General features: G+C 37.9%; 1 protein-coding gene across 2 annotated transcripts; it reads left to right on the forward strand.

Annotated features, from left to right (window-relative positions):
• Positions 1 to 2,343: 2,343 nt before the first annotated feature.
• On the forward strand, positions 2,344 to 12,944 carry slc16a3a (solute carrier family 16 member 3a). Of its 2 annotated transcripts, XM_005164042.5 has the most exons (5): positions 2,344 to 2,464; positions 4,028 to 4,264; positions 6,772 to 6,915; positions 6,999 to 7,787; positions 10,108 to 12,944. In XM_005164042.5, exons 2-5 carry the CDS (start codon positions 4,042 to 4,044, stop codon positions 10,455 to 10,457), a joined length of 1,506 nt encoding a protein of 501 aa, XP_005164099.1. In that variant the 5' UTR covers positions 2,344 to 2,464; positions 4,028 to 4,041; the 3' UTR covers positions 10,458 to 12,944. The 2 variants fall into 2 exon arrangements, with proteins under 2 accessions (XP_005164099.1, NP_001119873.1); NM_001126401.1 differs by lacking the exon at positions 2,344 to 2,464 and having other exon boundaries at positions 4,042 to 4,264; positions 10,108 to 10,457.
• The last annotated feature ends 1,488 nt before the right edge of the window (positions 12,945 to 14,432 follow it).

Here is a 14,432-nt window from a genome sequence, read left to right on the forward strand (position 1 = left end):
TGGTAAATAAAGCAAGTCTCATATCTACAAGACAGAAAGTATTCCTTTACAAACTGTATTGTAATTAAATCAAATAAACCTTTTCATTTTAGTCAATAATTGTACTGAAATTAATTTAAAAACTGAATAAATATAAATTTACACATATTTAAACTAGCAAATACATAGACTCAAAGATGGGGTAAAACTCTGCGGAGTTCTGCATGCGTAGCTCGTGTGGGCCTAGCAATAGCACAATGGTTAGTGTGCCAGCATATAGTACAACAGCATTCCAGGCGTCCTGGGATCAAATCCTGGTTGTGGACCTTTCCCAACCTATTCTCCTCCCACGTCACTTCCTGTCATTCTACTGTCCAGTCAAATATAGGCAAAATGGCAAAAACAAATCTTTAAAAATGTGTAAATATGGGCACTAGAGAGCAGCACATGGAGTAAGACGTGGTTTCACATAGCTCCATCATCATTTTGGAATAAATCTTTAAAAACTTCGTTGTTTTTATTAAACTCGGTTAAATCACAAACTATACACATTAGCCATGAACAAACCTAAAAAAATGTGTAAATAACTGGACTTTGACATAAATGTAAAGAGGAATCTTATAATTCCAAAGTGAGTTGACTTCCATTTATAAATGCTCTTCTGTGGCCTCATGGGATAATAAAATATCCATCAAATGTGCACTTCAGAATCAGTGCAGTCATACAGGTTTTGAATGCAACACATCTGGACACTTCTCATCTCACATACTATTTTGCACATACTAGTATATGGGAAGTATCAATGTTTGATAGTGTTGTTTAGCTTTGAGTTGAAAACATGAACTGCTTCGAGTAGATAATGGCACATTGTCGTCTCAAAATAATTGTTTTAAAGAATTACTTCATGAACTGTAAAGATATTTTTTCCATATAGTATGAAGGTAAGGCATACATTACTACATTCACAATGCCATTATTATCACATGATCTATTAGTGCAGTTGATGGCCTTTACCAATCTTGACCTATGGCCTTCTGGCATATTTAAAATGTTCACTGTATGCATAATCTTTCCATATCTTTTCCACATATTTTATCATACTATTATCCACCTGCTATTCACCAGACAAAAGTCTTGTTGTCGATTCCGGTTGTAAGAGCAACAAATAATAATTTATCTTTTAGCTGATCATTTGGAAAAGTGGCAGAAGGTAGATTTTCTGATGAATCATATGTTGAACTGCACCCCAATCTTCCCACATGCTGCAGAAGACCGACTGGAACCCGCATGGACCCAAGAATCTCACAGATATCAGTAAAGTTTGGTGAAGGAAAAAACATGGTTTGGGGTGACATTCAGCATGGAGGCGTGCAAGAGATCTGCAGAGTGGATGGCAACATCAACAGCCTGAGGTATGAAAACATTTGTGCTGCCCATTACATCACAAACCACAGGAGAGGACAAATTCTTTAGCAGGATAGCGCTCCTCATATTTCACACCAAAGTTCCTAAAAGCAAAGAAGGTCAAGGTGCCTAGCCCAGTCACCAGACATGAAAGTTATTGAGCATGTCTAGGGTAAGATGAAGGAAGAGGCATTGAAGATGAATCTAAAGGACTCCAAGTTCATAGGAGACAGAAACAATATTAATTCTGCTCCATGGCATTACATGCACAGTGACAAGACTTCTGTGTAAGCAAAGTCAGACCTTACTGTCCTAATTAAATAATGAAAAATCAAGACATGATCATATTTTATTTTGGTAAAATAAGCGTAATCTAGAAGCCTTTTCATAAAAGTAATTTCTGATACCAAATTATCAACTAGAAGTCAAGTTATTATTTGCTGTTACTAAAACTTGGATAGGCGACAAGACTTTTGTCAGGTGTGCAATTTTGTATGCAGTCATTGCATTCATCATTACATTGTACCACATTACAATTAAAGTTTCCCCTTCATATTGCTTTTATCTGCTGGCTCTCCCCTTCGTTTGTACACAGGTTTGTTTATTAAGCTCATAACTCACGTCAGGACACTCCCTGAAACAGTAATACATCTCTCAGATGATCCCTTGTAAATAGATCTTTAGAAAATGCATGTTAGACAGTGCAGGCATGAGCATGCATAGCCGTATGCACATTTTCAGATATTTGGCATATCTGAAACAAGTAAGAGGGCATTCCAGTTTCCTCTTGCAGAACGTTTTCCTGTTCTGCAGCTTTAAGATTTTACAAAGAACTGAACCCTATTGTTGAACAGGTCAGGTTATTTTCACTACCGTTGCTGGAGTGGCAGAAAGCTCTTACGTCACACGCACGCTGAGGTGAATATGACAACAAGAAGTGAGCCGCAGACTTTAGGACCCAGTCCAGTCAGGTCCACGGACCCAGCCGGTCGGGTTTCTCTCTCTATAATGTCCTACGTGCTGCCAGAAGCGTGTTCCGCTGGACACAACTGAAAAAATTGAAGGATTGTCATTTGCTTTAGTAAGTAGCCTAACATTTGTAGTTAGTTTAGGCATATCCCGGAAGCATATCGTGGTTATTAGATAATTCAGATGATGTTTAATGCCAAAATAATGATGCTAATTAGCCTTTTCATAAGAATATAAGATTTGCGCAGATCGTGTAGGACAACATTTATAAATGTCAGTCTGATTTAACGAAGCTGAGTTATAGTGATAACTATGGTTTTAATATTTACAGTTTTTTGTTTATGAAATTAATATTCGTTGTGCGCATATATATGAAAGCCTATAAGCACATTTCTAAATGCTATAGAAATCATGACAGATGTCGTGGTGGATATTTATGAACTTAAATAGGCTGCATAACCTTGCATCTCGGTGATAAATGTGGACTGCGCATGAGCTTGTTCCGCATCTTTGCTGCATCCTTATACAAGGTAACAGGTGATACTGACTTCGTGGACAAGCTGATTTTTTTTTAAATGCCAGAACTCCAGATTATAGAGTTAATGGATTAAAGATTGAGTTATTAGAGGTTTGTCTATCTATCAGGCGTATTGTGTAAAAGTGCGGATATTGCAAAAACGCGATGTCAGTCAGTTATAGCCTACAAGATGCTGTAAGGCATTTAGCCTAACCCAGGCTGGGTTAAGTGGGTATGTTTTTTACAATTTTTGCTAAATTGTTAAATTTTCTAATACGTAATGAATATTTAACTACCAAATAATCTAATTTACAAGACAAAAAACAAATAATAAATAAATAAAAAGCTTAGCATCTTCAGTCAGAAACGTGTGTGTGTTTGTGAGAAAACATAATTCAGAAAGGTTAGACCTGAAAAAACAGTCACACTTTTTGTGGTCAAAAAATGACCACATTGGATACAAATGGAAAGCTGGGAAAACAACTGTAAAACTGCAAATTTTTTTATGCAGTGGATGGCCTTCTATCCAGTACTGGGAAATGCTAAAAATAATTAATAAAAATATTAATAAAATAAGCAAATCCTGAGCTAAAATTGTAACAAATTAAATGAATAAAAAGTTAGACTGTCGTGTGAAAGGTGAACTATGTAAACAGCTGTAGGAAAAATACATTTATTTTCGCAATGATAAAGAGGCACGATCACTCTCCAAAACATTGTCAAGTTACATCATTTAAAATACATTTTTGATTTTCAAATTTAGGATTATATTTAAGACATAATCCTAAAATGTCACAGCGGAATGAACCACAAATTTATCCAGCACATGTTTCAAGCAGCGGATGCCCTTCCAGCTGCAACCCATCACTAAGAAACACCCAGTGCTACCCACTGCGGCACCAATATTATTACAATCAAGCACATCTTTTAACAGATGCATAACTGAAATGTAACATAATGGCTGCCTCCATCTACAATTCTTTGTGTCCTGGGATTCCTGGTAATAGGGTCCTGAAGGCATTATTATTGACTTGCGTACTACAGGTTATTGCTTTACCCTAAGATCACGTGTGTGTGTGTGTGTGTGTGTGTGTGTGTGTGTGTGTGTGTGTGTGTGTGTGTGTGTGTGTGTGTGTGTGTGTGTGTGTGTTTCCACAGAGCATTAGAGCATCATGGGTGGAGTGGCACTGGATGACGGCGGCTGTAAAGTGAAAGCTCCTGATGGTGGTTGGGGTTGGGCTGTGCTCTTCGGTTGCTTCGTCATCACAGGTTTCTCCTACGCCTTTCCAAAGGCCGTCAGTGTTTTCTTCAAGGAGCTGATTAGAGAGTTTGGGGTGGGTTACAGTGACACAGCCTGGATCTCCTCCATCCTATTGGCTATGCTTTATGGCACGGGTAGGTCCATCAATATTCAAATGAGGTCTTAAAGGGATAGTTCAGCCCCAATAATGCTCTTGTTACTCTAAACCTGTATGATAACATGTTCTTTGAGAAAACAATATCTGGACAGTTCAAGGATATTAAAAAATTCCACCCTTTCCCCCAGGGATTCATTTAATAAATATATAAAATGGCTTAAAATAAATAGAGTGTAGACATCTTTTCAGCGCTAGTGTGTCTTTATTAAAGACCATTTTCAGTGACTGTCCTCTGTAAAGGTTGCCAGTGCCAACTGAATTACTCTTGATATTTGTCGGTGCATCTGAAAAAGGCATGAATTACTTTGTGTTGATTGCTCATTTGATACGTTTAACAGCTTTGTTTTTGTATGTGCCACTCAATCAAATCATATTGCAGATTTTTAAGGTATCCGCAATATATGAGCAAATTTAACCTTTGTCTTTGTGGAGGAGTACTGGCATTTTACTGCTGACTTGTTTCAGGCAGTTCAAAGTTTTTATTATTTCTCTTTTAGAAGAAACCATTAATTTTGCACTTTGATCTCTGACTTTGATTCACAAACATTTTTATGACATACATCACGGATATAATGTCTATAAAAAGATAGGAGTGGCACTATCTCCTCTAACTAGTGTGTACTGGATGCAAACTGTTCATATATTTGCATATATACACACACAGTCCTATGCAAATTTTGGGCACCCCTCGGTGGCTGCATAAGTATGTGCTCTTTCTTTATAAGAGATGATCACAGTGAAAAGCAATTCGGTTTCACAGAAATACACAGTGTAGCAGTATTGAGATTAAATTGAAACTAAAAAATAGGCTATGCAAAGGTTTGGGCAGCCTCTCTTTTGTGTGGATTTCAAAACCTGTAGTCACTTAATGCTCATTGATTACAACACAAAATTGATTTGAGTGAAGCTGCGGTCCCACTGCACTTTTTTCCCCATAGACATCCATTAATACGCACACGGAGGCGTCAGACCGCAAATGAAGCTCATGCAACAGGTTTCACAGTTTGCTGCCTTGGAGAGTTCAAACTTGGTGAACTCTGACCTGGGAAATCGCATCATGTGACTGCATGAGACCAATCTTAGATCAAAACATGACCTCTCTGGATAAAAATGTAAACTATGGACCAATCGCTCGCTTTTTAAAATATCTAATCATCTTGTTTAATCCCGCCTCTTTTCACAGCACCGTACAACAAACTTTGCATGCTCAAACTATAGTGTGACCACAGCTTGACTCAACCTTAACACAAGTGCAACCAATCATAAAAAAGGATAGATATCTGATTGCTAGTTGTACTTCTCATTATTGTAAACCTAAAAGAAGCTACATGGGAACCTCAGAAGAACCTCCTAATTCCCTAAAAACTAGGATAATTCACCAACAGGAATTAGGAGAAGGATGCAAAAAGCTGTCAAAGAGGTTTAAAGCCTGTATCTCCACAGTCAGAAATATAGTAAGAAAATGGAAGGCCACAGGAACAGTTCTTGTGAAGGAAAGATGTGGTAGACCAAGAAAAATGTCTGAAAGACAGAGGCAAAGAATGGTTAGAATGGTCAAAGACAAACCACAGACAACGTCCACAGAGCTCCAGGAACATCTTGCTGCTGATAATGACATTGTACATCGTTCCACAGTTCAGCGCAATCTTCACAAAGAACTGCTCAATGAAAGGGTATGCAGAAGAATACTTTTATGCAATCTGCAAACGAGATGAGTCGTTTGAGGTATGCAAAGGCTCATCTAGACAAGCCTTAATAATTTTGGAAGAAAATACTGTGGACAGATGCCACAGCCATAGGCACATTGCATGGCGGAAAAAGAACACAACATTCCAGGAGAAGAAACCTTGTCAGAGTTTAAGGTCACATGAATTCTACCCGGTATCAACCTATTCTGAAAGGCAATCATCCGAAATCAGTCAAGAGGCTGAAGTTACGGCAGGGTTGGACATGATGTTTCAGTAAGACAATGATGCAAAGCACAGTTCTAGATCTACCAAGGAATTCATGCTCAGACCTGATACAATTTCTAGACTGGCCATCTCAGTCCCCAGATTTGAACATCATGGAAAATATATTGATTGACTTGAAAAGGGCCGTTCATGCTTGGCACCCATCAAACCTAACTAAACTGGAGAAATTTTGCTAAAAATGGTCGCCCAAAATGCCCCCAGCAAGAATTCAGGGACTTATCCTTGGCTATAATAACCCTCTGCCTTTATTTCAACAAAAGGTGGCTCTACAAAAGTTTGATGTCATTATTTTGCTCAAATTTTTGCATCTATCTGTTTTTGTTAAGACTTAAATTGCTTTGCATCTGTTAATTAAATAAATGTTTTTATAGCTTTCCCCTTGGGTATAAAATAAATATCTAAATGAAGTTGCTGATTTAAAAAGCTCAGCAGGCTATGGCTTGCAGTTATGAAAATGATCAGGGGTGGCCAATATTTTGCATAAAACTGTATATATAATGACTTTTCTTAGGGCCTTTATGCAGCATTTTAGTGAACCGATTCGGATGTCGTCCAGTGATGTTGGTGGGCGGCCTATTTGCATCGTTGGGAATGATCTTGGCATCGTTTGCCACGAGCATCATCCATATTTACTTGTGTACAGGAGTCATTACAGGTACTTCAGTCGTCATTTACTTCTTTACTGAGTACTGAGTGTCCATCAAGTAACACGTTAACATTTATATCCTCTGCCCCCAGGTCTTGGAATGGCTCTGAACTTTCAGCCATCACTCATTATGTTGAATCGATACTTCAGTGAGAAGCGTCCACTGGCCAACGGTCTGGCTGCGGCTGGGAGCCCGGTGGCCCTGTGTTGTCTGTCTCCTCTTGGACAGGTTCTTCAGTATGAATATGGCTGGAGAGGGGGCTTCCTCATTTTGGGAGGAATACTGCTAAACTGTTGTGCCTGCGGTGCTTTAATGAGGCCTTTAGTCCCACCCAAGTCTTCAGAGGCCCCTGGGATAGAAAACGCACCGGACGATGGCGACAAAACTGTGAAACCCAAGCCCAAGCTGCTGGACTTTAGTGTTTTCAGAGACAGAGGTTTTCTCATTTACACCATTGCTGCCTCTATTATGGTCCTCGGTTTGTTTGTTCCTCCAGTGTTTGTGGTGAGCTATGCCAAAGAGCTGGGAAACGAGGACACCAAATCTGCACTTCTGCTAAGCATTTTGGGCTTCATTGACATTTTTGCTCGGCCCACGTGTGGCATAATCGCCGGACTCCAGTGGGTTCGTCCTCGCTGCGTCTACCTCTTCAGCTTCGCTCTCATTTTCAATGGCATCACAGATCTGGTTGGCTCCCTGTCTAAAGACTACACTTCTCTGGTGGTGTTCTGCATCTTCTTCGGCATCTCTTATGGGATGGTTGGAGCCTTGCAGTTCGAGGTTCTCATGGCTGTCGTGGGCACAGAGAAGTTCTCCAGCGCCATCGGTTTAGTTCTTATGCTCGAAGCCATTGCTGTGCTGGTTGGTCCTCCCTCTGCTGGTGAGTGTTGAAAGTTCATTTTAGTGGGACCATTCATCCCAAAAATGAAGTAGGGTCTGTCTTTGGACTGCAAAACAGGAGCGTAACATGAAGGGGCGTAACTTCTAGAATGTTGGAGGCGTAACTTGAAGTTATGGATACCAACATGTCAAAACTATGTTGTTGGCAAGATGTCGCTGTACATCAGTTAATAATGTTTACACCCACTCCACACCCATTGTAAACCCAACCCTCACAATTAATAATGTCTTTATTTACCACAATTCTACACCCAACCATTATCGTTATTACCGTCTACACCTTCCCCAAACCAAAACCCAACCATCACAGTTATTAACGTCTACACCTTCCCCAAACCTAAACCCAACCATAACAGTTATTAACATCTACACCAACTCCACACCTAAACCCAACCATCATAGTTATTAACGTCTTCACCTACCCCAACCCTTAACCCAATCACAGTTAATATCTTCTACATCTAACCCAACCATCACAGTTATTTACATCTACACCAACTCCACACCTAAGCCCAACCATCACAGTTAATAAGTTCTATACCTACCACAACCCTAAACCCAACCATCACAGTTATTAATGTCTACACCTTCCTCAACCCTTAACCCAACCATCACTTTTATTAATATACAGCCATGAGCTTTGGCCGCGAGTTGGCGGCATTGTTTTGTTATTTGCTATCACAGGGCACAATGCCGAATAGGTTTACTCATGACAAAACAGATGAAGAAGCCAGGAAGTGGAGTTGCATGGTAAAGTTGCTTAATGAATGAATATAATAATATAGCAAAATAAATTGGTTGTGGATAAATTTGGAGAACTCATGAAAACATTTGGTGAAAATCTTCTCTGGTAAGTATTTCCATCTTGCCAACAACATCTCGTTGTGACCTCTTGCATGGTTCAATGGGATCTTGATAACTGCAAGTTACGCCCCTCTAACTTACTACATGTTACGCCCCTGTAATTAACACCAAAGTTACATTTTTTCACTTGTATCTGTCTGAATCTCTTTAAAACCAATTTTATGGTTTGGCCAAAAGAAGGAAGATGTTATATGTGACAACATCAACAATCTGTGGGAAAGTTAATATGGGACAATAATAATAATAATTGTTTAAGGATTTTTTTTTTATCAAATTACAGCTCTAATTTATGTCATAATTTCCATTATTTAAAAATATATTAATAAATGAGTCAATCAATCAAATCAGTCGGCACTACCATTCAGTAGATTGCGGTTTTTGTAAGGAATTAATACTTTTATTCAGCAAGGATCCAATAATATATATAAATAATATAATTATTATGTTATATTAATATAATTATAACTATAAACAATAATATAACAAAGGACCTAATATGCTGTTGAATCAAGTGACAATAATAGTATAAGCAGTGATGCAGAAAATGCATTGTTTTTAACTAAATGAAATGTAGTAGTTAAATTATATATATCATTTTTTTTTATAAGGGCTATTAAAGGTCCCATGAAACGAAAATAAAAGTATCAGTATTGTTTGTTTTTAAAATATCTTCAAGCTAACGTGGCTCAAAACGGTGACAAAATTCACATTTAGGAGATATAAAATGGACATAAATATGTAAAGCTTGTAGTTTGTCGCTTCCCCTTAAATAAATGAACGATTTTATTCACGTCACCTCACACTACAGTTTCCCATCAAATCATGACCAACCAAATGCTCTGTAGTGTCTTACATGTTCCGCCCTCCTCAAGACACTTCTCATTTGATGTGCTTTAGCTCAACCACTTTCACTGGCAGAGGTGTGATTAAATAAAATGCTATTGGCTATTTTTAAAAATGGGATTGAGCTACACTATGTCTCACCCTCTGTTCGTGTTTTGGTTGAGATTATGTCTAACATTGAATAAAAATGCATTTTTCAAAGCACTTCACGGGACCTTTAAAGCTTTGTGTATTAAATCGTGATTAAAGGCAGATTGTTCAGGCAAGTCAATGTACAGTATCAGTGCCATTATGTATGCTGTGTAGAAATTTTGCCCATACCCAATAAATAAACCTTGAAACACCTACAGCAGGGGTGTCCAAACTTGGTCCTGGAGGGCCGGTGTCTTGGTGAGCTTAGCTCCAACTTGCTTCAACACACCTGCCAAGGTGTTTTAGTATATGATTAGCTGGTTCAGCTGTGTTTGATTAAGGTTGGAGCTAAACTCTCCAGGACACTGGCCATCCAGGACCCAGGTTGGATATCCTTGACATGAAGTAATCTACAGAGATCCTTTGAATGCCACTGACCTTCTTGTTCTCACTTTGTCAAGGCCGTCTTTTGGACCACACAAAGAAGTATATGTTTGTCTTCCTGCTGGCTGGGATCGAGGTTGTGTTGTCCGCTTTAGTGCTGGCCATATGCAACTTCCTGTGCATAAAGAAGAAACCCGAGGCACCAGATGCGGCAGCAGTGGAGTCTGGAGAACCAGTCGAGGAGAAGAATCACTCCAGTCCACCAGCCACAGAGGAGCCACACACGCCCAACGGAAACTCAGAGAAGCCAAAGACTGATCTGAGACCTGAGAATGTCACGGAGGAGCCCACAGAAGAGGAAACATTTCTTAAAGAGGAAGATGAGAAAGAGAAAACCATCACCTGCAGTGCAGAATCTGACCTCTGATTTACAGACTTTGAGCTGTTCTGCCTGAGAAAGAGGGTGGACAGACACAAATTTCAGTGTTAATGTGTTTGTCAATGTGTAGTTGATTCAGTGTCCAAATGTGTGTGCTATTTACTGACAGGTTAATCCATAATACAGACCTCCAATGCCCTCATGCTGTTCCAAACATGGCATTTGCACTGCCACACAGAGAGATTTAGACAACACAATCTCTAGTTCATGTCTATAGCTCGTGGAAGGAAACATAGCAAATGGCCCTAGTCAGCCTCTTAATTTTAGACAATTTTGAAGCATTTGGGGCGAATTCTGCTCGTCATTGATGAATGAACTTAAAAGAGTTAGTTTGTAGGGAGCAAAATGTTCATAAATATGGTTCACAAAGCAATGTTTAGGTTTACTTTTATAAACTTAATAAAGACAACAAAAAAGCAAAAAAACACTTTATTCACGTTGCTTATTAATCCTTTTGATCTAACTTAAATCTAATTTAGTTAAAATTTGCATTTCCTTTGACTAAAGTGACTTGAACACACCTGATATCATAATTATGCAGAATTTGCAAATAATACAAACTTCCCAGGACATGAACTCAGACCTAGTCGTCAGAAAATACCCAGTTTACAGTTTGGACTTTCATAGGACTTACAATATGGCATTGAAGCAGCAACCCAATCCCATTATATATATTTTTTATTACACCACAGTTACCCTTGTCTAAAGTCTAGAATGCATACAATTGTTACAGCGCCTTTGACAAAGTGCTAAATAAACCTCACAACATCACACAACTCTAAACAGATATCCATCACAGGAACTGACAAGTGTTGTCATGGACTGAAAGTACTAACAGTTATCAGATATTCTGCTTCTCGCTCAAAATACTCACCGCTCACATGCTTTTGTAATAGTATGTGTCCCTATCTATTGGTGATTATAATTTGTGAACTCAAGCAATATGTAAAAGCTTTGTTTGTGTGTTGTCGAAGTGCGATCTATTGGCTTTTGTAGATGTCTGAAATGCCGTGTTATACAGTAGTCCACATTTGTAGTGGATCAAAGCATTTTATCTAAGCTGTCCTGAAACTACTGAACATCACCCATTCTTGTCTTCGTGGGACAATTTTAAGAAAGAAAAGGTTTCATCTACTTCAAATGTTAACTACTATATTCCTTTCCCTTACTGTTTACATTCCTGATACTGTAATCCTGCTGAATTAGGAAATGGTGCCTACTGCCCCACTTTACCTTATATTTTTGTTATGTCTCAATGCCAAAGGACAGTGAAATCTGATTGTATTAGTTTATGAAAGTCTGTAAAAAAAGTTTTTTTTTTTTTTAAACTGTGAGATATAAAAGTATTGTTTTCTAGAGTTTTCAGAGATTACATCTTTGATTATATATTTTGCTATTCTGTTTCTTGTCATTTTTTTATGATTTGCAAGATTATAGGTTCTTGTAATTATACGTTCATCATATTCATGACTTTAAATGTTACAATTCTATCTTTTTTTCTCAGAATTGTGATAAGAAGCTATTTTTGGAGTTTTCATAAGCTACATCTAATAATTCTGAGTATAAATGTCCAATATTTGTCAGAAATCTGTGTTCATCTGGTATTTTGTCTCAGAATTCATAATTGCATGTTAACATCTCAGAATTGTTTCTCAGAATTAGAAGCCTTGAGCTATAAATACAACTACTAATTAATAAGTTTAGAAAATGCCTCAGAAAAGTCGAAAATTCTTTCTAAATCTTTGTAAAAAAAAAAATCTGAATTATAAAAAAAATCATTATGTTGATGTAAAAAAGTCAGAATTTAGAGTCACCATTAAGGCTTCCATATTAGTCATATTAGTTGTACTGTGAATTTATTTTCTGATATATTGCTGTAATTCTCAACTGAGACTCGTAACAGTGAAATAGAGAGCAGGTATCTCTGTGTTCATACGGCTTATACGAAGAGTCCTTCGGCAATATTTTCATTTACCTTGTTTTTTCTAGTTTTCTCACCAGAAATATAATCTACATTCTCTTAATTTCAACACAGATGCTTAATTTCAAATACTCATACTGAACTAATATTGTTTTTCTTGTTTATTGAAGAAAGAAAAGCTTGCAGTGCATCCCATCATTTCGTTGTTGTGTAAACGAGGTTTGACAGCAGCACTGCCTACTGGCATTGGTTCTAATTTTACACCAGCATCAACAGGAGACAGCTCTGCTGCTGACTAAACTACTTGCCACATCAAAAAATGTGTTTTTCATGTAAACAATCTTCAGTGCAGCTATGAGAAATTTTGCCTCTGTAAGCCCAGAATCTGTCCCACTGCCCTTCCACTGTGCCTAGAGTCAGGCTGGGACATTTTTCTGTTATTTACCGTCACTGCCTGGTTTCAGTTTTCAGACTAGCAGCATAATTTGATAATGACCCCATCTCTGTCTGCAGAAACATAAAACCAGATCTGCTCAATAAATGTTGAATTCACATCAGAGTTGTCTTATTTTCACATGCATAACAGGCGAATTAATCCATTTATACAGTACAGAAAGCCAGTTATGAGCCTGTTGCACATTATATTCATGTGTAATATGTTAAGTCCACATTGGCCTACAACTAAAATGTAGAAATAGTGCCTCCTGTCATTCATTAAGTGAACTGCACCCAATACTCTAAATCTATTTTGTTAGTCAAAACTCGTTTGCTGGTTTACTCACCTTCAGGCCATCGGTTAGTTGATTTTTTTGTCGAGTAACGTTAGAATGTATATGTGTTGCTGTTGTTTTTGCTAAAACTATCGCTAGTGATACATTTGAGGGGTAAAAATACAAACAAATTAACAAACAGGTAAAACGAAATTAACATCCGTTGACTCCTGACCATATGCTTTAAGACAAACGACAGTTTTATGGCGTAAATCGTAAATGTTACCTTTAATCGACATACCTGCAAAACGTTTAACCTCATGAAATATTAGCCATTTTAAAATTTAATTGTTAACGTTGTTGAGAACAATCGGTCCAATGTTTGCTAGAGCGATTCGAGACTGAGGGGAAACGAAAGAATAAGCCAATTTCACAATGTTTATTGGCAAGCCATGAAAACAAAAACTACAATTTAAAAAATAAACTAAAGCAAATATTTCAGAGTAACTGTACATAATTTTAATGGCCATATCAATCTAGTTGAGTAGACTGTATTTGAACGCCTTTACGTTTTAACCATTCATTTACACAACACCATTAGGGCCTGAAAATTAAGTTTGCAAAGTGCACCCGTATTGAAAACAGTATAGTTTCTGTCTCCATGTTGACTTCCTTGATCAGATTTTATTATATATATACAGCGGGGAAAATAAGTATTTGACACATCAGCATTTTTATCAGTAAGGGGATTTCTAAGTGGGCTACTGACACAAAATTCCTACCAGATGTAGCCATCAAGCCAAATATTGAATTCATACAAAGAAATCAGAACATTTAAGTATACAAGTTGAGTCATAATAAATAAAGTGAAATGACACAGGGAATAAGTATTGAACACACTTTACTTAATACATTGTAGAAAAGCCTTTGTTGGTGATCACAGCTTCTAGACGCCTCTTGTATGGAGAGACCAGTCGTCTGCATTGCTCAGGAGTGATTCTGGCCCATTCTTCCACACAAACGGTCTTTAAATCTTGAAGGTTCCTTGGGCCTCTTTTATGAACTTTGATCTTCAGTTCTCTCCATAGATTTTCTATGGGATTTAGGTCAGGTGATTGACTGGGCCATTCAAGCAACTTGATTTTCTTTCTTTGAAACCACTTCATTGTTTCCTTGGCCTTGTGTTTGGGATCATTGTCTTGCTGAAATTTCCACCCTCTTTTCATTTTCAGCTTTCTGGTAGATGGCAGCAGATTTTTATCCAGAATGTCCCGGTACATTTCTCCATTCATCCTACCTTCAATAATATGAAGTCTGCCAGTACCCCTTGCT

This window comes from Danio rerio, chromosome 3 (genome assembly GCF_049306965.1).
Source record: "Danio rerio strain Tuebingen ecotype United States chromosome 3, GRCz12tu, whole genome shotgun sequence".
In the NCBI taxonomy this organism is placed as follows: domain Eukaryota; kingdom Metazoa; phylum Chordata; class Actinopteri; order Cypriniformes; family Danionidae; genus Danio; species Danio rerio.